The following is a 27,163-nucleotide window of genomic DNA, read 5'->3' on the forward strand; positions in this document are numbered from 1 at the left end:
CCCCCCCCCCTCCCACTGTCAGAGACAAGAGGAAGGAAGTGGTAGTACAGCTCAAGGATGAGTCGGCCTTCTGTGACTCACGCTGCCACTGACCCGTGTGGCTACATGATAAGCTCACATTATGTCTCAACTGGCCCTGTGGCAGAAAACCACGCCAGCATGTCAGCCCAATGGGAAGCTGCCGCATGATGCTCGGTGACAGCCGCAGACCTTTTTCTGTTTGTTGCACCATGGGAAGGAATGAATGCAGTCCATACATGGGCATAGTTAGAGTGCATCTGATAATGTGCGAACCTGCTGAATATGCAAAAACAGAGTCAATCTGGGTCAACGAAGTAACTCATTTTAATGAATAGTTCATCAAAGGGAAAGATGCTTTTGGGTTACCAATGGCAACAAACATGAAGGAAAATGGGAGAAATTTCAACAACAACAAAAATCAGGCACATTCACAACTAAAGCCATATTTAGAAACTATGCACAAACCTTAAAGTGATGAAAGATCCCCTTTTTCCAAATCACACCACATTTCTCAACCATGACATCATGCATAAGCCCTATTTTCATTCCTTGCAGTGAATTACTTGATTGCATAATATATGTTAGAGCACGTCTACTTTTCAGCAGCACAACCTCACACAGTTGAACAAATAGAAGAGTGGTAGTATCTGACCTAAACACACCGCCACCTCTACTGCACACGGTGATTTGTCTGAAGGCTGATGGCTGAATAATGTATGCATGACTTGCAGAACTGTCTCGCCTTCCAGGTTCTGGGCCAGTTGTTCATATAGAAATGACTTTGCCTTCATAGGGCTTTCTGATCACAGCTGTAGGTTTCCCCACCTGCAGGCCAAATACAAAGCAGAGAGAGAAAGGTTCAGTGACCTTTGTGTACAGTAACTCATCAGGATTTGCTTCAATTCAACATGAATCTGATTTCCAGTCCCCCCCCCCCTGAAAGATGTTTTTCACATACGCCTTCATGTCCTTTATGTTTCATTTATGATGCTCAGATAATGAACAAGAAATGGTGAATCAACATTGTCAGCAAATATATTTAGTGTTGAAATCACTCCCTCGTTCAGTATTCCATAAAAAGCAAAGAGAGTTAGTTGAGAAGGTCGATGCCTGGACTATTCCGTGGCAGGGTGGGAATTATAGACTGTATGAAATATAGACGTGGTCAACATGACGTCGCCCATAGGTTTTCCAAAGAGCTCAAAGTGGGAGGCTTCGTCCATCGACATTTTGGCCGTGACGACACAGCCTAAGTCTAAAAATGGTGAAAGAGGTGGATCGTCGGTGGAGCTGAGGCGGGCCCAGGTGACCCTACAGAGGAGACAGCCAGTAGCCAGTGACTCGGTACGGTACCCACCTGTCACTCAAAGCCCTCGATTATGCATAACTTTAAGCCTTAATATAATTTAAACGGGTGAGTTTTATAAAAATTCACATCTCTGCAGTTGTCATTAACCGAGATATTAGCTATGGAGATCAAAACTGCTTTTAGTACCAAGCTGCAAACTTGTGAATTCCTGCTGTAAATTTTAAGATAGCGGGGAATTGACTCGCTTTTAGAGCCACCCTTGGTGTCACTTGGTGTACACCTGCAATAACTGTTTTTGCCACTTGGGGGCAGCAGAAACAAGTTGTAAACACAACACAGACATACCTTGACATGGTGAACTTGTTAGCAAACAGATGCTTACCTACACATCCAGCAGATGCACAGCAGCATTAGCATTTCTTTTGTTATTTCATTTCTAGTCGGGAAAAAGCAAGTCCAGGAGTTCCTCTGTTTTAGCTTTTTGGTCTCCACCAACTCCTGAGGGACATGTGTGGCTCCCGAGGAGCTAAATCAACAGCTAGTCAACTGTGTCTGTCTGCTGTTTGGTGCTGAGCAGGTAGTGTACAGTTTGTTTTCAGGGTTAGAGTAGCACAGACAGTCTTTTACGAGCTGGGGTATTATTTTCTACTCATAAAGGTCGTGGGGATTGACTGACCTGATCCCTTTGCCTGATTCTTTTGTAAACAAATTCAGAGAAGGGCTTCCTGTGGATGAATCTGCCGTGTCCTGCTGACACCTGCAGCCGCCCATCCTCATAGACCACTTTGCCCCTGGAGATGGTGACGACAGGGACACCGTGGCACTCCATGCCCTCGAAGATGTTGTAGTCCACGGCCTGGTGGTGGGTCTTGGCTGATATCCTCCTGCCAAGACACAAAGACACAACTACATGTCAATTTAGAATTATTTTGGAGCTAAATGTCTTCATCACATGCAAACCTTGTTGAAAACTTAACGCATTCTGTTCTAATCTGCCATGATGTACTCACACACAGCATCGAGTGACTGCAGACACTGTGCAGCAACAAGCAATAAACTGAATTATTTAAAAAAGCTGGAATGGGAAGATATTTAGCATGGCTGCGATAGAGTTTATAGGCAGAAATGAATAAAATGATTTATCTGAAAGCACTCATAGTTAATGTATTCAAGATTTATGTAAAATTCCTAATTCAATATTGAATGTAACCAAATACAGCGTTACGTGGTGTTAGCAAATAGTTACCACACAGCCAGCAGATACACAATGCGTTTCTGTCCATTTGACAGATTCAAATCTAAGTCCAAGATGCACTCTGCTTTGAGCTCTGATGGACTCTTCAGAGTGCCGCAAACTGTTGCCGACTGCGCCCGAAAACCCCCGCCAAACGCAGCGAGTGAACCAAAACTGAGACGTCGCTGAGCGCAAAACAAAACAACGAGCTGAAAGACACAAAAGGCCTCTGTGGTGCTGCAGAGTCGGTTGATATCTCTCTGTGTTCATCACTACGAGCTTGTGATCCTACTTGTGAATCATGTGATACATTTTTAATTAAATGATTGAATTAAGTACAGAACCTTCCATCGCTGCATGAAGTGACTAACAGCAGTAGTAACTTAATGCACCTTCTCATTAGGGAGGTGGAAGGGCTTTTTGGGAAATAATAAATCTCTGAGACGGAAAGCCCATTAAAACACTTCATATTCAAATGATCAAACGCTCCGCACTGTACAGATTGATGATGTCTGAGAAATAAATCAGATCTAAAGGACTAAATCAGCGGGGAACAGTGAAATAACGCTGACTCAGCCAGTTGCATGAAACACATTGAATGTCTTTTTCCTTTTTTTTTCCCAGAGAGCACTGCTTCCCCCATTCACATATTTCCCGTTGATTTGTAGAGCCAGACACCGTGCCACGTGTGCACTGACAAAAACAAGATGTGTCCTCATTATCCAAGTAGCAGTAATTATGAGACACACAAGGCCATCGGATGAACTTCCTCAGGCGTTCCTGGTTACGCAACCGTTTGTGGCCCCTGGTCCGGATGTTGTGTTACGAAGCGACACTCGCGCCGAAGGCAAGTCATTACGAAGTTTCACAGATGAATTCGCGGCCGCGGCTATCAAACACGAGGCGCCGTCATGCTTGAAAAGGCATCGCAACGTCCGCAGACACGCACGCACGGTGGAGACAGAACACGCACTACACCCGAGCAGGTGACGGGCCTGAGAACTGAGAACTCCTCCACAGCAGGAATTGTATAGGTCGCACTCAAGATTTGTTTTGTCGCCAGTGAATTAATCTACAGCAAATTACAGCAGTATGTAATGTGTTCTTCTCCAATTCACATCAGCGGTTAGTGACTTCCCCCGAGGGGCTGAGCCCAGATTCTGCAGCAAACAGAGCAGCGCAGTGCCATTCTGGCTTATATAAGACCTAGTGTGCCACAGTTCACGAGCTACTGGAACGCAAACTGTCCTCCGTCGCCTGCATCTGTGCGTGATGTGCTCCGCAGGACAGCAAACTGTCCCCGCTCCACATCTGGATTGAACAATAAGAAAACGGAAAGAAACAAACACAGGATGCGTTTCTTTAGACGCAGCCTTGTGATATTCTGAGCTGCTTACTGGAAATAGCCCTAATGCTGCGTGTTCTCTACTATGGAAATTGGTTTAGCTCCCACGGGGAAATGTTCGTCATCTTTAAGATCCTCACCATGACCCATCAGCATCATCACTGATGCTGTGTGCATCCAGCTGAAGCAAGTGTTACAAATCCTTCCAAAAAAAACAAACATAGGAAACAATGAATCATTCCGACAGTCTTTTTTTGTTTTTTTTTAACCGACTGATGTCATTCATATTTAAATTGTGTCGCCGCTGTAGATAAGTGATGACATACCCTGACTTCTGGATAGAGCACAATCGGCTTACGTGGTGTGTGTGTGTGTGTGTGTGTTGAGGTGGTACAAGATAAAAGATACATTGCTTCTCTTCTTAGTTGCCTGTATCTGTAGCATGCATGCTTTACTGCTAAACTTTGTAAACTTTATCTTATTCAACCCAATGCTTGACACCCTGGAGACGTGCTTTCAAGTCTGCCCAATGCTTCAGCAGCACCATCTGCAGTCTGCATCGGGAGGAGCTGCTGATAGCACTGAAAGAAATGTTTCACTTCATGCTGAGAGATAAGAGAGCATTCACAATGTGCTTTGGAGTCGAACACATTTGAAACTGTACACACAGCGTGTTCCTTTTTCTGCTAAGAGTCGGGGTCCTCACCTTGTCATCTCAGGGTCCCATATAACCACGTCGGCATCCGAGTTCTTGGCGACGCGGCCTTTCTGCGGGTAGAAGTTGAAGATTTTTGCTGCGTTGCTGCTGGTGACGGCTACAAATCGATTCTCGTCCATTTTGCCGCTGTGCTGAGGGGGGGACGCACAAAGAGGCCGGTTCGAGTAAAAGGGGCCCCACGGTGGATGACAACAAAATACAGAATTAGCAGGCAAAAGGTCAGTGCTTAACTTCAGCAGCAAGCAACTCGCTTCTGCCAAAATATCATCTACTGTGTGATTTGTGAGCGCTGTGGAATGTGGTAAATCTTCCAAGCGGCCTCGGGGCAGCCGGGCTTCACAACAACTGTGAGAAAATGCAACGTCGGCTTTGTGCAGCGATCTGCAGCTCCGAGAGAGTTTAGCCTTTTTCTGTTTGTATTGTAGAAAAAACAGAAACACTTGATATTTCAGCTCAAATAAAATGAGAAAAGTATCATTATTTGTGTTAAAAGAGTGTACATTCTTAGCCAAACAGTACATTTGATGATGATAGCCCAGTAGGGTTTAAAGATGTACAATAAACGTAAAAATAAAATAAGTAAAAGGGCCCTCATAGGAGCCTTATAATCTGATACTGTGTCTAAATGTATGTATCTTTTTATCAGCCCACTGCCACATCACTCCTGCTGTTCCAGACTTAGTGCTGAACAATGTCACAATGAGTGCGTTCATATCATTAGCACACACCACTCCTTTCTCCCAGATCACAGACATCCTGTCCTCCACTCCGTTCACTCCGTTCGGGATCTTGGTGAAGTCGTCTTTGCCGAGAGCCTTCTGGCACACAGAGAAGGTGCAGTTGTCCGTCCCCGTCACACTGAGATCATCACTAGCACGTTTGATGGATAAATATATGCATGGGTGAATGACTAATGAATGAATAAGCAATACAGAGCAAATACATAACAGCCATACTTGTCAGCTTCAGCATCTTCACCCTCCTGTACTCAAAACACAAAAAACAATTGCTCCCAAGCATACACGCTAAGTTACAAAGCGCACTAATCTGTGATGACACGGCTGGTTGCTAAACTGTCAGTTCCACCTACTTGGCCAGTAGGTCCATGAGGTACCCAGGGGTGCTGGGGTCAGGTCTGAGGGGAGGACCCATGACAAAGCTAGCAGCATGGGCCCAGTCTTTGTGCCAGCAGTGAGTGCCGTCGGTGCCCAGTCCAGCTGCAATGGGCTCCCCGAACACCACACGCCCTGTAGAGTGAGGACATAAAAAATACAAGACGTTTCAGCGGTCACATGATGACACCGGAGCAAGTTCCACCTGCTGAAGAAGACGAAAAGTTAGTTCAATTGCTGCTTCAGAGGCTTTTCCACTGTGGAAAAAAATCACGTGGACACATTGAATAATTTAATTTTTTGTGTTTTTTTTCCTTGAAAAAATTAAAGACATTAAATATTTATACCAAATATGAATACTGATATTGGTTCTGGCTTTAAAAAAGAAAGACCACCGTCTCTCAACCTTGCCCTGTTTCAACAGCAGGGGGCAGCACACCCACCATCTCTGCGTGCATTAGACACCACCTTGGCAGCAGATTTGCTCATGACATGGACCACGTACAGCGGGCAGTTGACAGCGTGTGCGATGGTGATGGCTCGCTGGGTGGCCTCGGCCTCCACCTCCTCCGGCCGACACAGCTCATGGCCCTCTGGCCCCGTGATGCCCAGAGACAGCATCTTCTTAGCACCCTGCCGAGTCCCAGCGGGGACGGAGACAAGGAGGCAGATTAAAGGTTATTGGAGATGGGAGGGTAACAACAGCGCAGCATCTGACCAACTCTAACTAACACAGGTGAAACTAAACTAATATTGCAAGGAGCGTGTGAAAATATGAACCGACAACTCAGAGCGGTGCTTTAAAACACGTGAACCCTTGTGTTAAGAATGATCTTCCTTGTCCAACGATGTGTAAATGATGATGATTGCAAAATCTATTTTAAATATTTGTTTCCCTTTTCTTCTAACCTTTTTAACAATCCAATATGTAGAGATGTGTTACATTGGTGGCGCTTCCCTTTGTCACAAACTGGGTTTGCAGATTTTGTGAAAGTGATCGAATGCGGAAATGACAACAAAGCAACAACAAAGGGAATATTTCATGTTTTATATGTTGTGCTATGCATGGACGAATATATATTCATTTAGTTTGACAATGAGTAACTCACAGACAATGAAATGTCCCACTTAGGCCTTCTATGAACAAACTGCTGTAAAACTAAAACAATAAGAAATATGAATATCTATGAGGCATTGAGAAGGAGTTGTGCTGCATTAAAAGTACTGTCAGCCACAATAACAGATGTAGAGAATATAAATAAAATCAGCTGTATTCATGTTTCACAGCTGGAGAACAAAAACAGATGTAATGCATTATTTTCTGTGGCAGACTTCTGAAATATGTCATCAGTTATAAAATAATGTTTATAAGCAATTCCCATGAAGTTAGAAAAAGTCTAGGCTGTCAAGCCATCATTTTGGGAGCGGTGAAAGAACAGACCATTTGGGTTAACGACACAAAGTCATGTTTACCACACCTTTAACTCATGTCCCGGTGGCAGCATTAATCATGTGTTCCCAACCACAAGAGGCCCGCTCGCTTTCACTCTTTTGGCCTTTGCTACAGCCTAGTGGTGGATTGTTGTCATGACATGGCATTCTGACACGTCAAAGCAGAAAGAGGCCCTGGACATATCACACTACCCGTGGTGAAAAAGACATATTCTTGGGACAATCCGGAATTCTTTCGGGTTAAACACTTTCTGACGGGGCAGAATTTGCCTTTGGTGTTACATCACATTGCTTTCCATAAGCAACCTTTGATTTGCTCTCATTGCTACGACAGACAGGGTCAGTGGACCTTGAACCACCTGGAGCGTAGTTAAACATAGTTTTTATTCTAAGCTAAAAGCAATCACTGTTATGGGTGAATGTGAAAAGTGTTGAGTAGCTTCATTATTTGTTGTACTCCTTCCTAACACATTATTTTCACTATAAAAGACATTATCTGACAGGAAGAGTGGAAATCACGTACATAAGCAAAAATGGGAAACAAACAAACAAACACCATAGCTGCTCTTCAATACAAGTTCCATCTTTCTTACTGTCGGTTTCAATGAATTCACCGTACGAACCTCTGCGATCAGGTCTCCGTTCTCGGCATGCACCTGAGCTATGGCTCCGACCTCCTTACAGTGGGAGAAGGCAGCGTACAGCTCGGAGTCCTGCAGCATGAACACGTCTTTGTAGGCCATAAACATTTTAAAGGAATTGACTCCCTTCTCTTCAGTGAGCGTCTGCATCTCTTTTTTGACCTGGAGAAGAAAAGGGTTGACATGGAGGACTAGAGCGACATTGATTCTATATTCATAGTACCGCTTTGAAGCATATAGGAACATTGTGCCTAAAACAGAACACAAGTCCTATTTCACATTTATATTCTCTAGCAGACACTTGTGTGTGGTGCGATTATATTTTGGGATCGGCAAACGTACTTGTAAGCCAACACTTTACCAAAAGAATGTTTTGCTTTTTGATCTATTAACAATGATTCACCTCGTCGCTCCACCATGTGACGGCGACATGCAGCGAGTAGTCGCAGCAGACTTTGGGGTCAGCTTTCTTTCGCCAGCAGTCGTAGGCCTCCAGGAGAGACTTGCCCCTATGAGGGATGACAAAGTCCAGGATCATTGTTGTCCCTCCTGCCAGGGCAGCCTGGTGAAACACACGCATTGAAAGGATGCCAGTTAAAGATTAACACTTACACACACACACTGCCAATGTAAAGCTTAGGCGTAGATTCCGCATGTACACCGTTATTAAGACTGTAACGTGTAGTTCACTCAGTGTTATACAAAACTGACACAAACTGCTAATTGGTATTTGATGTATTATGACTTAGTTGTTTAGCAGCCTGTTGAACTGCACTGTGCCAGGTGTGGACAGAAACATGAGGAACACTGGAGTAAAGTAATGCTGAATGTTTATTTATGCTTCTGTATTTGGAAATATATTTCCACACCTTCCAGATCATGTGTGTGCACCTGGTCACAGCCTTTAAAATAAAAACACCAACACGCGCGTCAAATCGAAGATAAATACAGCATTATAATAAAACGGAATCTAATTTTGCACAAGCTCATTTAATATACTTCAAACTATTAAAAGAAAGGTGCAAATTGAATGCCAATACCACAGATGAATCCTACACCTGTGGGTGCATCAGTACATGTCGTCCAGGTGTTTACCACCAGTGACAGCAAATTGGATAAATTCTTAGATCGTCAGGATATTGTGTTGTGCACTGATGGAAAGTAATCACGCAGATTTACTCAAGTACTGCGCAGTACAATTTTGAGGTATCTCCAGCTTCTACTACCTCATACTTCTACCATTCAATTCAGATGCAAATATTGCATATTGCATATGTTTACTTGACAACATTAGCCGCTAGGTAATTCAAATTGCAGGTTCAGATTGACAAAACAAAATATAATGAACAAAAGGTAAGTATGATGAAAAATGAGACTTAAATAATCCCTGGGCTCACGATCTACCCAGCACTGCATTAAGTAGTTACCAGTTACAATACCATGATAATGCATCAATCATTACAATCCAATATTATGATACACATTACTTTTCATGGGTCATTATGCCGAATGAGTCTTTTTCACTTTTGGAATATTTTGATGCAAATACTTTTGTATTTATACTCCAGTTACATTTTGAAAGCAATAAATTAAACTTGATGATAATGCTGGATGAATATGATTGCTACTGTTATCATTATAAGCGGTTATGGCTTTGTAAGGTAAAATAAATATTGGAGAAAATGAATTATAAGAAGTCAAACTAAAAGGTAGTGAACATTTGAACAGCGGATTATTGTGAAGGCAGCGCCGCTTAACGTCATCACCGTGACGCACCCGAACCCCTGCTTTTGTCCCTCATCTATTTGACGCAGTGTCAATAACTAATATGTTGACCTTGGTTCCGATGTAGAAGTCGTCCACAGCCTTGGTGCCCATGAACTCCAGCTCCATGTGTGTGTGCGTGTCGATGCCGCCCGGGATCACCAGTTTATCGGTGGCATCGATGACTCGCACTCCCCCCGGGATCAGAAGGTTCAGTCCCACTTCCACTATTTTACCATTTTCGATGTAGACGTCGCTGATCACGGAGCAGTCCTCGTTCACAACTTTACCCCCTTTTATCAAGATCCCGCTGGACCCGGCCATCCCCGCTGTGCACGGCTGAGAGGGGGTTTAAAAGAGAAAGAAAGAGAAAGAGAAACAAAAGCCAGAGTTTGTGAAAACTGCACAGAAGTGACAGCAGAGCAGCACAGACGATCTGACGCTCGTCTGTGTGCAGCGAGTCAAAGACAACCGCACGAAGGTCAGTTCCAAAGTTCATGTAAGAAGAGATATTGCGGTTATTCGACTTCTACAATGTAGGAAAGTGTGTTTACCTGTTAGACTCCGCCCTCCTAAAACCACCCGCCCTCCTAGATATGAAGCACAGCACATTTGCAGCTGCAACACATTTTCACTGCATTCCGAACCGTTTCCGTTTTCCTTTTTGTACATAAGCAGATGCCCTAATAAAGTATGTAACCCATGGGGAGACCATGCGAGGAGGGAGGAAATGACAAATAAGAGACTTCTTCATAACGTTGCATCTTGAACTTTGACCCCGTTGCTATCTGTTGCACAGAGGATTGTGGGTCAGAACAACCAGAAAAGCATGCTGGCTTCTCCTGGCATACTAAATAGTAGGTAGGATGGATATTTAGAATGCACAGATTTTAAGTAAACTGGTGCGGTGCTCTTTAAAAGAAATGTGAACTGTGTATTGTGTAGAACGTTCCAAAGTAAAAAAAAACCATTACTCTGGCGGATACAAAACATACTTTTTTTATTTATTCACATAGTTTGTTTGTTTGTTTTTTCCCAAGAATGCATTTTGTCGATAAAATGGTACTTATGTGGGTCTGTCAGAGGTCAGGGGAACAGTAGACGTACTAAGTAAGTCAAAATAGTTTACCCTGCTACCTAAAACTAATGCAGTCTAGTACAACAGTCCTCCATGGAGGTTGTAATGTTCAGTTGTTGTTGTTTTATTCATATCGTGAGGGTAGGCTAAAAAGGAACCGCACTACGTTGGTTTATTCCTGTATATCAGCTCAACGATGACTCCTTCACAAGTTCCACATGGTTCTGTGCTTGGACCAATTATATTCACCTTATATATGCTTCCTTTAGGCAATCCAAACATTGTTATGCAGACGATACCCACTTATATCTATGGATCAAGCCAGACGCAACCAACCAGTTAGCTAAAGTCCAAGCATGCCTTAAGGACACAAAAACCTGGATGATCTGCCACTTAATGTTAAACTCAGACAAAACTGAAGTCATTGTTTTTGGCTCTGAACACCTCCGAAATAAATGATCTAATGACATAGGTGCTCTAGATGGCATTACCCTGGCCTCCAACTCCACCGTAAATAATAAGGACTGCCTTTATCACCTACGTAACATTGCAAAAAAATCCCCATTATCAGGCTGCTAAACGAAGAAAAGAGATTACTCCCGTATTAGCTTCTCTGTTCTGGCTCCCTGTAAAATCCAGAATATAATTTAAAATCCTTTATCCTCACCTGCAAAGCTCTAAAGGGTCAGTCAGCATCACATCTGATGGAGTTCATAGCACCCTATTACTCCAGTAAGAGCTGCGCTCCCAGAATGCGGGGTTACTTGTGGTTTCTAGAGTCCCCAAAAGTAGAAAGGGAGCCAGAGCTTCAATCTAGCTCCTCTCCTGTGGAACTAGCTTCCAGTTTCAGACCGGAGGGGCAGACACCCTCCCCACATTTAAGAGTAGGCTTAAGACATTCCTCTTTAAAAAAACGCTTAGGGCGGGCTCAGGCTTGCCTTGGACCAGCCCCTAGATACACTGCTGTAGGCCTAGACTACCGGGGGACTTCCTGTGATACACTGAGCTCCTCTCCCTCTCTCTCTGTATGCGTTCATGTGCCATTAATACATGTTACTAACTTGATTTCTTCCTCGAAGAAATTAGTCACATTTCTATTAGGAGTCCTGCTTTATTATCATTATCATTGTATTATATCCACTGCTGCTGTTATTATTAGTAATCATTTTCTATTATTAATTCTGCTAGTGCTACTACTGCTGTTACTACTCTCATCATATGTATCATCTCTGCCATATGGATTGACTATGTTGTAATTTGATCATGTTGTTCGTTCTGTACACAAGCCACTGATCCTGGGAGAGCTTTCACTCCTCAGTTGTTCTCCCTGATGTTTCTTCCTTCCCCCCCAGTTAAAAGTTTTTATTCAGGGAGTTTATTCTTTATCTGATGCGAGGGTCCAAGGACAGAGAATGTCGTATGCTGTACAGATTGTTAAGCCCTCTGAGGGCTTTGAAATTGAAATAACAGAGGCACCTCTCAGTATAACGCAATACATTTCTGGCAACTGAGTCATTAGCCCTCTATATGAACATGTTGCATTTTCAAGATATAAGCTTTTGAAAGATGCAACACTGAAAGTGGTACTAGTATCCTCATCATAGACGTTCCAAAACCTATAGCGTTCAAAACTGACCTCAGGACACATTACTGTACTTGATCAGTGTACTGTTCTATACTGGGAGGAAGAGAAATCCACTGTATCCTCATTCAACGGTTAGTATAATATCTTACAAAATCATTTTTATGCCAAGTCACATTGACTTTTGTTTTCACACAAGACATGAACAGTAGTCTACTGAGTTAAAGTCCTAGTTTGTTGACCTGTCCATCCACCCCAATGTCCTCCCTATGAGGACTTTGTCACTATTTACACCACGTCCCCCGACCTCCTCTGCGACAGCCCTGTGCATCCTGGCTCACAATAACGTGTGTTATATATGAATTATTACAGTGACAGTGAGCACTTTGACTCAAGGATGAACTGATTAAGGTTTGGCGGTCAAAGGTTAAAAGGTCAAGGCCGCTGTGACCTCACGTTTTTTGGCCATAACTCAAGAATTCATACGCTAACTATGACAATTTCACACAAATGTCTAATAAGATAAAATGATGAGGTGATGACACTTCTGACAGACTGCAATTGGACAGGTTGGTGGAGGTTTACAACCGTGAGGCTGTCACTCTAATTTAAACATTTTTGTGGAAGTTACTGTGGAGGAAACAAATCTTTTTAACCTCCCTGTGAGAAATAACCGAGATGAGAAAACTCTTAAAATATCAAAAATATATTTATTGAACAGAGACGAATAATAATTCAGCTGAATGGATAGAGCTCTTTCCCCACAGATGGTTCGGAGGTCTAACAACAAAGAATAGTTAAACAAAGTATTATATGCACATTGTCTTCACTACCTGCTGTCTTAAAGTCATTGTATGCCAAAGAAGCCTGAACCTAAAGAAACAAGACCTCGCTAACTGTTTGGCCCTATGATGTCACCTTTCTTTTCTTATGGCTAATACATTTTGTCTCTTGTCTCCATCACTCTTTTGACCATTTGACAACAGACATTTTGACATCATATCATGACTTACTAATAAAAATAATAATGGCTATATGCTCCTTTAAAAAGGCCTATCCTATCTCATGTTCACCGGTCATCATTCAGAAAACCTGTGACAACAATAGTTCAGCGCCAAGATTCAAACACTCTACCGAGGCGGGGAAGCTGACTAGTCAAAAAAAAAAAAATGACTCTATGTTTATGAATTGTTTGTATTCACTGTTTAAAAAAAAGAAATTAAAAAAAATCCCCAAATTCAGCAGGCTTGTGATAAGGCTGTGATATCCCCGGAGCATGCAACTGGCTCTCTTTCAAGAAGAGTTGTTAGCCACTGGGAGAGATTAGCATTTTACTGCAGTGGATTGGTTGTCGGCGCCGCATCAGTCCAGACAACTTTTCTCATCCATTAGTGTATTACGGAAACAAGACACATTGGAGAGACAAAGATGCATGCGCTGGTGAGATAAGCGTGCGCACAGGGCTTAGGAACACCTAACCTTCACAGTTGCAATAAACAATAACATGTGACTTAAGAGGATTTACATAAGATGAGAGGAGTAATCAGAGGGAGTGAAAAACCAATGAGGCAGCAATGGCATCTCCTCAAAAGTCTCTGTGCTGCTGAATGAGGAAAGTTGCCATTCCGCTGGATTTAGATGACGGCTGTTGTTATCATTTTTATTTCCTTAACCTGCATTACAAACCAACACAGATGTCAGTTTCTCTCTCGACTGCATTCAAATTCAGCGAGCGCAGCGTCGACAAGGTAAAACTCTGGCATTAGAAGGGCACAGCATGCACAAAAAGTGACATAAGATAATGCTCAGGCAGATTATCAGCGCGCTGTGCTCAGGCACAAAGAGGCTTGTTTACCGCGCTTGTGCTTACACTTCACACATCACACTGCGGCTACAGCGAAACGTGTGTTAGAGATACAACTAATCTGAAAAGGAGAAAAAGGCCAGATTATAAATCTGTCATTTTGGCATTTCTATAGCTGTTTTCAGTTGTTAAGAGGAGGGCTTTGTGGGAAATGAAATGTTTGTCCTCTTTTCATCTCCTATCTAGTTCGATTTATTTTTAAATCCAATCCCGCCAGACTTGCTTGTCTTGTATTTTTGTCTCGCAAAAGTTCTATTTTCACTCTATTTTCTTTTTATTTAAACTGGATGAAAGAAAAAAAAAATGCAAAGAATACATTTACAAGCATGCAAGGGACACACTGAGAAAGGAAATGGGTAAAATGAGCTAATTGGAAAACCAAATGACCTGCATTACTGCAAGGTTTTATTAGCCTACACACACACACACACACACACACACACACACACACACTTTATGAGCTGCAACTTGCAACACAGCCAATAATAGCAACCCAAACATCCACGCTGAGCTCTCTCAGTTTAGCCCGCCAAGCCTCCACCTGTCGACTGACCACCGACCACCCGACAGACAGGCAGCAGCAGGTAAAGCCCCCCCCTGTCATACTCAGTGCTAATTAACTAATGGTTATGCAACAACTGGCCTGAATCTGAACATGCTCACAATTGTGGGGATGATAGTGGACTTCAGGGGACGGCCCCACCCTCGCCTCTCCATGCACACCTGGCCCACTGAACTAAGGCTTCTGGGATCCACAGTCTTTCAGTGCCTGAAGTGGGAGACGGTCATATAATAAACCCATGCAGAAGATGAGCTTCCTGTGCCAGCAGAGGGAAGTTCAACCCGCCAGCCACAGGAGCTGTTGATACTTTGTCGAGTCAGTAAAACAGACAGAGGGGAAGTTCAGCCCCACCCTCCACACACACACACACACACACACACCCACACCCAGGCCACAACGTATTTGATCCTCCCTGGCATGTACTACGAGGGACTACAGCCTCCTACGAACAGTTAATCCACAGGGCACAACACACTGATGAGCAATTCACTCATCCATGTGAATGTGTTGCAACAGTTTCCAGACATTAACCGGTGATTCATTTTGCAGACATGTATATACATGTATCAGTGTTTCTCTGTATTTAACTTGTCGTATCCCTTTCAATTCATACAGTCTAGTGTTCTACGGTATGCACTGCTCCTGCAGTCGTTGTGCATACATGAACCAATCAGACTCGCATCCTATTTGTGCGTGTGTGTACAGCCACTGCATTGTTACCACCTTCCCTATTTTAACAAATTTTTTTTAAATTTCGTTTTTATATCTTTATATTTTTACCAATTTGTTAATCCTTCTGTCCTGGTGTTTGCTTTAGCAGCACGTGTTAAGCACGTTACGTGTGAGCCAATGACCTGATTCTGAATATTCATGCACACAAACGAATGGCTCAGGATTGCATTACCACTAATTGTAGCCCAGATGGCAGTGTTCTCCTCAGGTTGAAATGGAAATGTGACCTGGAGTTCTGTCTGCACAAAGATTTGTATTGCACAAAACAGAAAATGCTCAACACAATGTGATATGTTGGTAAAAACAAATAAAGCCCTTGAGAAGATGTTTTTGAATGATCTAATATGCTGATATACGTTTAAAAAAGATGGAGTACATTTTGGAATATACAGTATACTTTTATTTGAATGGATCTCAGATTTGTATGTAATATTATGAAAGATTTCTTAGAGTGAACAGATCACGTCAACCGTAAATCACAATGCCCTGTTACGTGTCATGTGTGGCACCGACTGAATGACGTATAGTTTCAATTTGCCGCCCTAAATAAGAGAAAATAAACAGCCATGTAATAAGGCTTCAAATGCGACACAAAGTGATGTAAGATTCCCTGACACTTTGCCCACGAAGACAGTAGAGAAGTCTGCAGCTACTTCAAAACATTTGTCAGTCACATTGTTGCAGCTCAAGCATCACAAGGCAGCTGTTAAGCAGACTCTAAAAATGTTAAGCTTCCAACAATGGGAGGCAGAAAATGTGAAGGGAAACAATTAAATTACGCCTTGCATGAAGTTTGCTTTTCATTTTGTGAGGCAAATTTAGTGCCACGGTTAATCATTATGCTGTTGAACACGATTTGCAAAAATATTCAAGAGCTTTATGTGCCTCACTGCCCCTTCTGTATTGAAAAATAATGGGCCTCTATCCAATTAAAAACTGCATTAAATCTCTAAAGTATTACATGCACTTTACTGGTATCTCTCTGATTAGGCTTTTCTGCATGTGCAGATGCTGACAGCACACCGAGAAAGGGAGCTCTGACTGACTGCTCCCCTTTAAATCTAGCTCCGGAGTTCAGGATGTGTACGGATACCGAAGGTGCATGCATGTGTTCATGCTGGAGGGGAAAAAAAGGGAATATTTTCCCTCAAAATCTGAAATCTGGAAACATTTTGAGAAAAGTCAGAATGAAAACCTGTTTGATTAAAGTCTTGACAACTGTGTTTTTCCTCATAATTCCGCTTCATGAAAATAATGGAACAAAATGAGGTTATGCCGAACGTGTCCACAGAGTGATATGTGTTGGGACGTAATAATAAGAGGCTTTTTGTATTCATAACGACCCTTGTGTTTTGATTCTAGCATTGATAGGCAGTGATTCATTGTTCTGCAACAGAGGCACCAGTCCAACATGTGAATGGATGATTTATGTGACCATCTGTTTTGTTTTGATCATGATTTGATCATCTCTTTTTTTGTGTGATGACTTTCGATGTCAAGACCCATTTTGTTACTTCCACACACACACTGTACACACGCGCACCCCTCACATGTACGCGCACACAACTTTGGCATAATTGCACTGCCTCTTTATCACTGTCTCCAAAAAAATAAATAAAAACACAGTCCACATTCACACCCTCATTCTTTTAAAAAACTGACCAAATTATGATTACAAGTGTAACGAGCAGGGGTAGTCGTACATCCGGCTCCGGCTCCCACTATCTATTTGTGGTAATTAAAAGATTTGCAACTACATGTGTCTGCAGATAATCAAAATGTCTTCTGCAGAAGCACTCCCAGATGCATCGGCACTCCAGAGCTCATTTGCTTCCTGCGATCTCATGTTTGTTTAGAATTAATCAATCTACCCACAATTGAGTTAATTAATTAGTGTTTTAATGCTACTCTTTATAATTGCAGTCAGATGAGTCTGCAGACAAAGCAATCACATTAATGCAAATACAACAGATAATTGTTATCCAAACTTCCTCAGCAGCAGCAGCAGCAGGGGAGAGCTCTTACTGTACTGTGTGTGCAGCTCGTCTCTGGGTCGCCCCCGGAAGAGCCACTAGATGGCACCATTGAGCAGAGTTTCTCCTCGCTGGTCCCTTGTCACTTCCTGGATATTGTTCAATTAACTGTCCTATACTGTCCCCATTGAGTGGGCGTACATATGCATTGAGGGACGGACGACACGAGGGTATCCGTGATACCATCACTTGTAGATGAACTCCTAAGAAGGTCGCCGTTCAAGTGCAACACACTGTGTGCACCCTGTTTACAAAAGTGATACATGCATGCATCTAGTGTGGATCAGAGGAAAGCGTCTTGTGTGTCTCTTCGCCCCTCCCTTGATGATGTTTATTTTGGTTTCTAAGCAGGAGCTTGACCGTAGAGGTTTCTGTCACTAAATGTCAGGGGCCGTGTTCTTTTCAGGAACATTTTGCCACCAAGGTTGCACAGTGTGTGAGGCCTCTTTTTGCCCACTCTCACCACCATCTATGCAGGAGCACACTCTAACGAGGCTTAGCTCAGGCAGCCAGGCAGGTCAGCGTTGGACATAAAAGAGTAAATAATGCATGATGTCTGTCATGTTGAGGAAAAACAAGGAGAGAAGAAAAAAAAAGTCTTCTCTCGTGTCAGTAGAAAAGTTTGCAGCATCGCCTCGTTTGCGTCGTTGCCCCCTTAGAAAATTTCCATCATTCAAATAGCATTCGCAGCATCTTCATCATCATTATCATCATCACCATCATCACCATCATTAACCGCAAGCTCATTTTCCAATCGCTTGGCTTTGTAGAGTACATCTTTTTGTTTACCCAGTTCCTGGTGTTTTTCAGGAACGTTCGGCAGCCTCTCAGCTCGAGCCATTATTCCCTCATCTCTTTAGTTTATCTCCTCTGATGATCTGCTCAGATAGATATGACAGCTGAATAAATATGCAAACGTGCTGCGCAGCTCCACACTTCACCGCAGAATTGCTATTATGCGCTCAGATTTAGAGACTAACAGTATATTGAGATAACAATGGGGCTCTTTGGGGATTTGGATGAATGAGGGATGAATGGGGGGGGGGGGGGGGGTTCTTCTTTATCATCTTCTGATAAACTACAGATATCAGCTGAAGGAATCAAGACACTTCTTACTCATTCGCTTAGACTAATTAAAAATCTCGTTTTCACAAATCTGCTGTTGATACTTTCAGAAGAGATATTTGAATATCAGAGAATAAAATGGGATTCATAGAATCACACTTTGGTTAATTAACCTAAGTCAGCAGTGTCACGTCCTCTACTCTCTCACCAGCTCTGCTGTGTTCTTCAAAGTCGGTTTTATTTGAAATGAAGACGCTGTCAGCGCTGTGACCCATTTACCTGTAAGGCTTTTGGAGAATGAAAGGAACGACAAGGACTATTAAATCAAATCAGTGATGTCATTTTTTTATTTTGTAAATGTCATTGCAAGTGACCCTTTTAGTCAGGGTAGCTTAATATTGCAGCACTTAAAAAGGTAAAACAAATATGACTGTGGTGTGTATATTTTTGTTCTTAATGCACAGAAATCAGACATGTGTTTTTACAAAATAACGGCAAAACTATAAATTGTAAAAAAAAAAATTTATATATATATATTTTTATAAATCTTCAGAATCACAACATGCACTGATTGGTGCACTGTCGGACTTGTGGGCATATGTTGCCTTTTTATAGCATACTGGTGACTATCTCAGCCTTAATACTCTGGGCTTCCGCCTGGCCCCCAGCTCCCAGCATGCTTTGAAACATGTAAGTCTCTTTTCAATCAGTTTTTTGAGCATGGCATCGATATTGGCTACATTTGTGGCAGAGGAGGCGCTTTGGCAGCTCCGTTTGAAAAGAATCGCCATGGGAGGGGTCGGCTTGACCCAGCTTTAATGCAAAACTGAAAAGGAGAGGAAACAACGACAAAAAAAAAAGTTACTATATTTAACCATAAACTGCAGCTTATTCAGAAAACACATGATAATGATATCCTCTTAACGCTCCTTGCTGCAGAATTACAGCCCTCACGGCAGCAGGGGCCAAGATTGGAGACTAGAGAGAAGACGGTTATTACAGCACAATCATTTTGTTGTGACTGAGTCTCTGGCCCCCTTCACCTCACTCAGTCAAAAGAGCAAACACTACAAAATGAGCAATTAAGGAAGCAACGCTGTGACTCCGTCTTCAGAAAAGGGTGCGTTACCCTCAGATCCTAAATAAGCACTTGTAAATGTGATTATTTTGTTGTTGGGTTGGTTCGTTTTAAGGGATTTGTTTCTGCGCCACAGTTAAGCTAATTGTCTCACAGCGTCATGTGCACCAGTTTGACTCCATTTCTCTTAGTTTACTGGAGCAGCAGTAACACTGCTCCCTCAAGAGGAACTGTGGCTTCTCTTTGGTTAAAGACTGAGTGTCCACACGCAGCTGCTCCTTCCTCGGAACATGCTCTAAAAATAGATACATCTTCCTGGACAGGTTTCTTGTTGTTTTTTTGCTAAATCTTAATTAGCGATTCGTTAGAATAATTCTCAAACTGCTTCTTTTTTTTTTCCTCAGTGGAGGATGGTCTGTTATTTTAATTAAGCAGAGGTCAGGATTATTAACTCAGCAGGAGTGTGTTGAGTGAAGCTGTGGAAATCAGCAACAATGCTACACGTCGAGCCACTCAACACACCGATGCACATTTTATCCTCCCCCTTCCTCCCCCTTTCCCTCACTTCCCACCAAAAACTGTGAAACAAGGGAAGCGCTGTATCCTAAAAAAATGACGTTCCCATGCAACAAAACTGCATTGTAAATAACGTCTGCTTTTGATGCATCACAAATAAGTTTCAAATGAGTCCACAGGTCAATAAGCTTCCACTCAGGAGATTGCTGTTTGTGTCCCGTGTGAAGTACTTTTGTTACTTTAACATAAACCAAGTAGTAGCTTAAAATACGTTGCCCTCACGATGTAATTGAGAGTGTAGTTTGTCATTTCATGGGAGAAGGGTTGACAAGGGAGGAGAGAGAGTCTGGGGAGGGGAAGGTGTGCTTTTGCTTTATGTTATGTTGCTCACTGATTCCTTTTGATTACTTACTGTCCCAATGTTTGGATGATGATACAGCTTAAACCAGACCCCCGATGAGAGCATCCGCTGGCTTTAAGAGGTGGGGTGTGGTACGGCGGGAAAAAAAAAAAGTTGAAGCAGTGAGGAAAAAGAGAGAAATCGAGGTTGGGTGAAAGAACAAAAAAAAAATTGAAAGTGGGCTCTGAGAGAGGAAAGAGATGTGATAATTAAAAGGAGAGTGAGCGAGAGTGTATCATGCAGCTCACGCAGAAGAGAGCTGATCAGACTATAAATCAAGATGTCTCTGTTATATCTCGGTTCAGATCTTTTGACAGTATATTGCTTGTTTTCCTCGCGTAACATGGCAGCTGGCTCCACATCAAGAGTATAGATGTACACTACATAAAGATTCCATTTCCAGCCTCCTCTTGGATGGTGAAATCTAACAACACAAATGTTATGGAGCCAGTCAAATCCAATCAAGACTTTGCTCATAAAAAAAACAAACTTCTGGTACTTTTGAAAGCCTTTCGTCTTGGCTTCATTCCGGACTTAAGAAGATGATGTATGGTGGATAGCTTATTAGTTAAATTGTGCTTTGAAATCCACAGCACAGTGACTCGGTTAATATGTAAATACAGAGAGACAACTGCAAATTCCAGCAGCAGAGACAGAACAGAGTTCATCCTTGGGTTTATTTGTTAGAAATCTCTGCAGGGAAAGATTGCAAAGTGTTGTACATCCTGTCTGTGGCCAAAAGGCAATTACTGCCAGAAAGCTTTTGACTCCTCCTGATTGTGTGATGCCTTTCAAAAAATTACACAGATTTCACATCACATGCTGAGCATACCTCGGCTTCAGTTGGGAGCCTCAGAAGAAAATCCTGACATTCGTGCACACCACCCCCAAGCCCCGTATCTACTGTGGGCTTTATGTTGTCTGTGGGGACGATGAAAGACAAATAGAAAGGGGTGCTGCTTCCACTCCCCGGTCAGCACTGCAAAAAATGTCCATCTTAACAAGTCATTTAGTGTAGTGTTGATTCTAGAATCACATTCGTATTAACAGAAAGTGACAGCTTTGGCAGAAAGGATGACGAGCGCACCGGTTTGTAATACAAACCAATTTTTTTCTTGACAATATCAGAGTGATGAAGACACTGTGTGTTGTAAAACTTGAGTTATTCACAATTGACCAGTCGCTAAGTCTTGCCCCTTGAATTCAGACTGGTCCATCATAGCGTAGCATCGGCCGGCTCCGACCACTACGCAGTTGTGCTCTATAGACTCTCATGCAATGGTTTCACATTTTCAGGCTCATCATTAAACTTTGTGTAATAATGATACTCGTTACCCGGAGAGAAACGTTACGTGTCTACGTAAAAACCCATGGAGCTAACATTAGCACAGTACATTAGCACATCATTAACAAGCGTTTTGAAAGCTCATTTTATTGAAAACATTGACACTGATACAAACGCCAACTAGTTGAGTCTTCTTGTTTGAACTTTTTGAAAACTCATTGGTAGCATTGAGCCAAAAAAGATTGCTTGCTAATATACAGTAGGCTACACAGCCTGCGCTGTTGTTTCTTAGCAAGAATGAATGTTATATTAAATGTTATTTTCAGTGAATTAATGTCAGTACTACTATCTCAAGTTATGAGATCACTTTGAGGGATTACCTCAGAGATGGCAGCAACGGAGGCCAACATTTGGTTGCAATGGTTAAATGCCTGTAACTAGTGTACTTCTGCTGATGAAATTCAGAGCGCAGATACTGACAGTGATGAACCGAGCAGAAGAGAACAATAGCAGACAGAGGGACAGTAGCGAATGGAACAGAATGACAGCCAACCAAAGAGAAAGAAATCATTGGGAGAGAAACATTTTGAAATGTTTTCATTGTATTTAGGGTTACTTAAATGTCCCATATTAGCCGGTACGTCCCCTATGTTTGTCTAAATTGACTGCTACTCTGCTTTGTTAACTAGGAGGCACGCTCACGTCTCAAACTGTGATTTCTTTGATCATTTACTGTCTGTATATTCACAAAATCTGACATGACACAGTTTTAGTAAAGCTATAGACTAAATGGAATGAATAAGAATATTCACACAACAACATACCCACACCGCCGAGGCAACGTGCACCGGACAAAAGGTGGCGCGCCACTGTCGCTTATGTGGTGCTGAGAAAGTTGGCAAGATAATTGTAATGTTTGGAGAACGTATTGAATTGTATCGTCGGAGAAAATCTTTGATGTTTTTTTACAAACATGTAGTTAAATTGTTGTCTGTGCCTGGATATCATATAACTCCCATCTGTAGGTAATGTGTGGCTTTTATGTGTTAAAACACGGTTTCACTAAACTGTCTACTTTGTTCAACAAAATGTTTTGTGTTGAGTAAGGACCTTATCATTTCTATCAGAAATCCACTTATAGGCAACCCCATTCAAAATGTGAAAGAATGATGTCAAACATTTACCAAATAAAAGACAACTTTATCCGTTTTGCTATCCATGATATGAAGACTCAATGTATAAAAAGCATTCGTACTGCTGACACCTTATAACTGCACAGTCCTGACTGCCATTTGCCAGTTTTCTACAAAGTGACAATACTTCAAACCGACATTGTTATGAAATGATTCCATCCCAATGGGAGGCTGTTATCAGCCCTTCTGCTCAACTCAGTGTTGGACGGCACGGCTTCTTAAGCTGGATACTTTTTGCAGCGTGCCCCCAGAAGCGTTCGGGTTGCACCAGCGTCAGTCAGGGGCCTCAACACTGACTGACACTCTGTGAATGATAGTGAAATCTAGCAGGTGCATTTGGCTTGCATACCTCTGATCAGTACACCACTGTGCTTGTCTTCTTAGCTTGCTCTGTAATAAGCTCCTTCAAAGATCAGTATGTACACCCTCCTCCCCGCCTCGCTCCCTCCTGATAAGATCTGGAATATGTAGTTCTCTCCTTCCCTTTATTCCCAACTCTTTTCGTTTTCTTAAGAAAATGTCAGTTTAATCATATCTTAATGCTTTGATAATGGGGTTCTTTTACACGGGCGGAGAACAGTCACTTCAGTGTCTTAAAAGCCCAGGATGTGGAGGGAAGGAGAGAATGTCTCTAAATTAAATTTGCTCGGGCCCTGCCTCGGCGCTGTGAATGTGTGTGTGTGTGTGTGTGTGTGTGTGTGCGTGTGTGTGTGTGTAATCGGAAACTGAGGCTCTTTTTCACCCCTCTCGACAATCACACAAAACATGTAATTGTTTCATGTGCGCAAGTGGAGACTATTAATATTTAAATGTCAACTTGCTTGATTTAAATACTTGTGAGAGTTTAAGTGGAGACAAAACAGGCCAAAAACCTGCCTCTTTAAATGTATGTATTGTGCTCTATCTTCACTGCTTTACTTAAGCACTTCACATGACGACAAGTCACTGGCCATGTGTGACTGTGCGAGCTTCTTTTTACCCAGCATATTTCTGTCTGCTGTTTTAAATATAAATTATTTCAACGACAAATGGCCAGAAGGAAATGGCAAAACAAGAGTGAAGGAATGAATTATTTGTAAAGTGCCACTGCGCACCAACAGAGAAGGAGGGAACGCCAGTGGTCCCCCAAATGGAAGTGCGTGTGCGATTGTGCAGGTGTGAAGCCAGCTGCTGGGCTCCTGAACGCCCCCCCACTTCCTCTGTCACTCACAATGACAGACAGGTGAGGCGGCAAGCGCACACACACACACACACACACACACACACACACTCCCTCAACTACAAGTGCACAACTGTCCAGGTGTGTGTTACTCCGACGCCATCGGGGAACAGTGCACTGAACTTATGCTACTCTGGGGTAAAAAACAAAGAAAGTTGTTCGTGTTAGGTAAAGGCGCTGCTGCTCAAACAAACCCTGAAATTGGTTTGCATTGTGGAGGAAGAAAACTTGGAGCAACACCACCCACTTTCAGCCGTTTAGACAGTGCGAGAGGGAAAGACCAGAGGGCATATTTAAACAGCCCTGTGGCTCTTCCATGTTGCTGTCAGTCCGCTTGGAGGCTGCAGCATTGTCTTGACCTACTTGTGACTCGTTATTGCGCTGAAGTTAGAGGGATGGCTGACAAAAACAGCTCAACAAAGGGAGGGGGAGAAAGAAAGAAAGAAAGAAAAAACAGCTTAAGAACAAATAGCCATTTCTGGTGGAGTTTCGAGTTCTAATCAGCGAAGCAGAAGCCAGCAGAGAGCAGGGGAGTCTGCGCGCAAAAAAACATTATCTGCGTCTCAAGATGGGTCCTTGACTAATCCCGCTGTCTGAGCTCAACGCTCCCAAGATGCTCCGAGAGGAGAGACGGAACACTGGAGGAGAGGAGGTGGTGTGTGGAAGGGGACCGTGGATTCAACAGAGGAAAAAAAAAGCCAGTTTTGTCTTCCCAGAGGCCAGCGTCAGCTCGGGGACAACATTTTGGCCCTAATTGCGCTCTCTCCACCAGCAGCAGATTATGGTCGGGCACCCCCTTGTAAACCCAAACAATCGACTCTGTTTGCTGCTCTAGATCCTTATTAGCGTCACACTCATTTTGGCCAAGTATTCAAGACTCCGGTGTAACCATTCTACGAAGAAGAAGAAAAAAAAGCATCATCAAACTGCTAGGAAGACGTCGCTCCCCCCTCCCCTTTCATCTTTTAATTAGTTAGTTTGCATTGGCTGCTACAGTAAGCGGAGGATTTGTTATTTATTTGCTGAAACACAGGCTGCCACATTATTGTGTGGCTCCACGCAGGCTGCTGTCCTCTTTGATTTGGGCTAATGGAGTCCCACCAAGCTACATAATATGTGCTGTATGAAAAGCCCCCCTAATTCCAAATCATCTTAAAGGGGCGATGCGTACGGCGAGAGAGAGAGTGTCTGCACAATGCCGAGAAAAAAAGAAAAAAGGAAAGAAGAAAAAGAAAAAGAGGGAAATAAAAGAGAACACAAAAACTCCATGTGATTTCCGCTTGGACATGAAGCCAATTTGTGTTCACAGAATCATTTTTTACTGCCATTCACAGTGAATGATTAAAGGGGGAGCCACTTCACATTGATCTCTCGCACAAAGCTCAATAAGCAACCGAAGCCGAACCGGGAAATGCAAAGATTCCGCGTTCCCGGGCCGAGTTGCACCGCTGTGATTTGTGTGTTGCAAGTTATTGAGCTCACAGTTTGCAGAAGGTGGCGATATTGTACACTCAACGTATTTAGCACTGAAAATACATGTTCAACTTACGGCGTTTAATTGTGCGGTCATTTCCAAGTGGAGGACTTCGTGTGGAGTGAAAGGAGAGTCCAGTGATGCGGCGAGCGAGCGTCTAAGCTGTTGCAGACTGCTGCTGCTTAGCAGGACTCTGTCACTGGCACTCTGTAAAACTGTCAGGGTTACCATTGAGATGAATCTAAAACTGGCCACGGGGGTTATTTTTAGACTTGGCTGCAGGATAAAAAGTTTCTGAGCCCCAGAAGTAGGTCAGCTCAAGTGGTGTTCAGATTGCTGTTATGTACAATTACTGAAAAGTGGCATCTCCGGTCGAGAGTAAATTTCTAATCCACACTCCAGTGAATGAGCAAGTAAACTTCTCCCTCAACTGTTTTTTTTTTTTTTTTTTTTTTTTTTTTTTTTTTTAAACCTCCCTAATCCACAAACAGTTTGTTCTATAACTTGGTTTTCTCCGGGTACCTGACGTGAGTTGTTGTCAAAAACCAGATGTTACAATGTTTTGCTGCCGGCTGGAGATTTTGTGACAGATCTAATAGTTTCCTACAGCTACTGTACGTTTCCCTCACCATAACCCCGAGCATCACTACAGCGCTGTTAGTGCTCATGCCGAACATTAGAGCGCCACCGCGTCTAAACATGTACGTCCAACCTTTTCCTTTTCCTGTACTAGATATGTTAGAATGCAGCCACTTGCCGGGTTAATTTGAATTACAAGTGCATATGTGAGTTACAGTATGCAGGGTTTCCTTTGAAGTTGTGTGCATTTTGTGTTTGCTGCTGGTCCATGGTCATAGCAGAAAACATCACACATTGTAAAGTGCTTTTATCTTGCCAGTTAAAACCTTTTTACTTTCCATGGGGGTTCAAGGGGCAGGTTTCCATACAGTTTACAGTAAACCATATTATGAGAGCGAACGCGGTCAAATAAACCCCCGCTGTAAACCCCGGCGCCGTATCACGACTGTGTGTTCAATTGCATTAATTGAATAACAGGAGGAGAGCAGGTGACAGCGCTGGAGTGAAAATGATGAGCGACCGCTACAGTGGCGCGGCCTCCATTCCAACTTTGACAGGTAAACAATCTAATTGATTTTTCCGCAGCGTCTCGCCGGACTGTTCCGACGCCACATTTCCAGTTTAAACGCGGACCGTTCTCGGTGTTTGCAGAACAGACAAGCCCGTCAGCTGTAGCACTGAAAACATGTCAAGTTAGAACGAGTAATTTGTGGTGATGAATGACAAGTGCAGGCTCCTGTTCAGTAGTCTGAGCGCTCATTAGAAAACACATTTTCAGATGTCACCAGGCTTCTGTGTTTTTGTACTTTTTGGGTAGAATAAACAAATATCGCTTGAATACTGCAATGTCACAGAAACGAGCAGAAGGAACTTAAACCTCAATTGACATGTCTCACGCATGCAGACT

The 27,163-nt window shown here is 42.8% G+C and overlaps 1 protein-coding gene across 2 annotated transcripts; it reads right to left on the reverse strand.

The window, feature by feature from the left end:
- Positions 1-327: 327 nt before the first annotated feature.
- Positions 328-25,809, reverse strand: dpys (dihydropyrimidinase). 2 transcript variants are annotated; one of them, XM_031874525.1, is made up of 10 exons: positions 25,753-25,809; positions 9,669-9,935; positions 8,236-8,394; positions 7,815-7,994; positions 6,183-6,372; positions 5,718-5,874; positions 5,356-5,497; positions 4,616-4,758; positions 2,007-2,214; positions 328-846 (listed from the first exon to the last, which is right to left on the reverse strand). In XM_031874525.1, the coding sequence occupies exons 1-10, from the start codon at positions 25,771-25,773 to the stop codon at positions 787-789; spliced, it is 1,527 nt and encodes a 508-aa protein (XP_031730385.1). In that variant the 5' UTR covers positions 25,774-25,809; the 3' UTR covers positions 328-786. The 2 variants fall into 2 exon arrangements, with proteins under 2 accessions (XP_031730385.1, XP_031730386.1); XM_031874526.1 differs by lacking the exon at positions 25,753-25,809 and adding an exon at positions 10,151-10,197.
- Positions 25,810-27,163: the final 1,354 nt, after the last annotated feature.

Source organism: Anarrhichthys ocellatus, unplaced genomic scaffold (genome assembly GCF_004355925.1).
Source record: "Anarrhichthys ocellatus isolate YVR2014 unplaced genomic scaffold, GSC_Weel_1.0 scaffold81, whole genome shotgun sequence".
Taxonomy (NCBI): Eukaryota; Metazoa; Chordata; class Actinopteri; order Perciformes; family Anarhichadidae; genus Anarrhichthys; species Anarrhichthys ocellatus.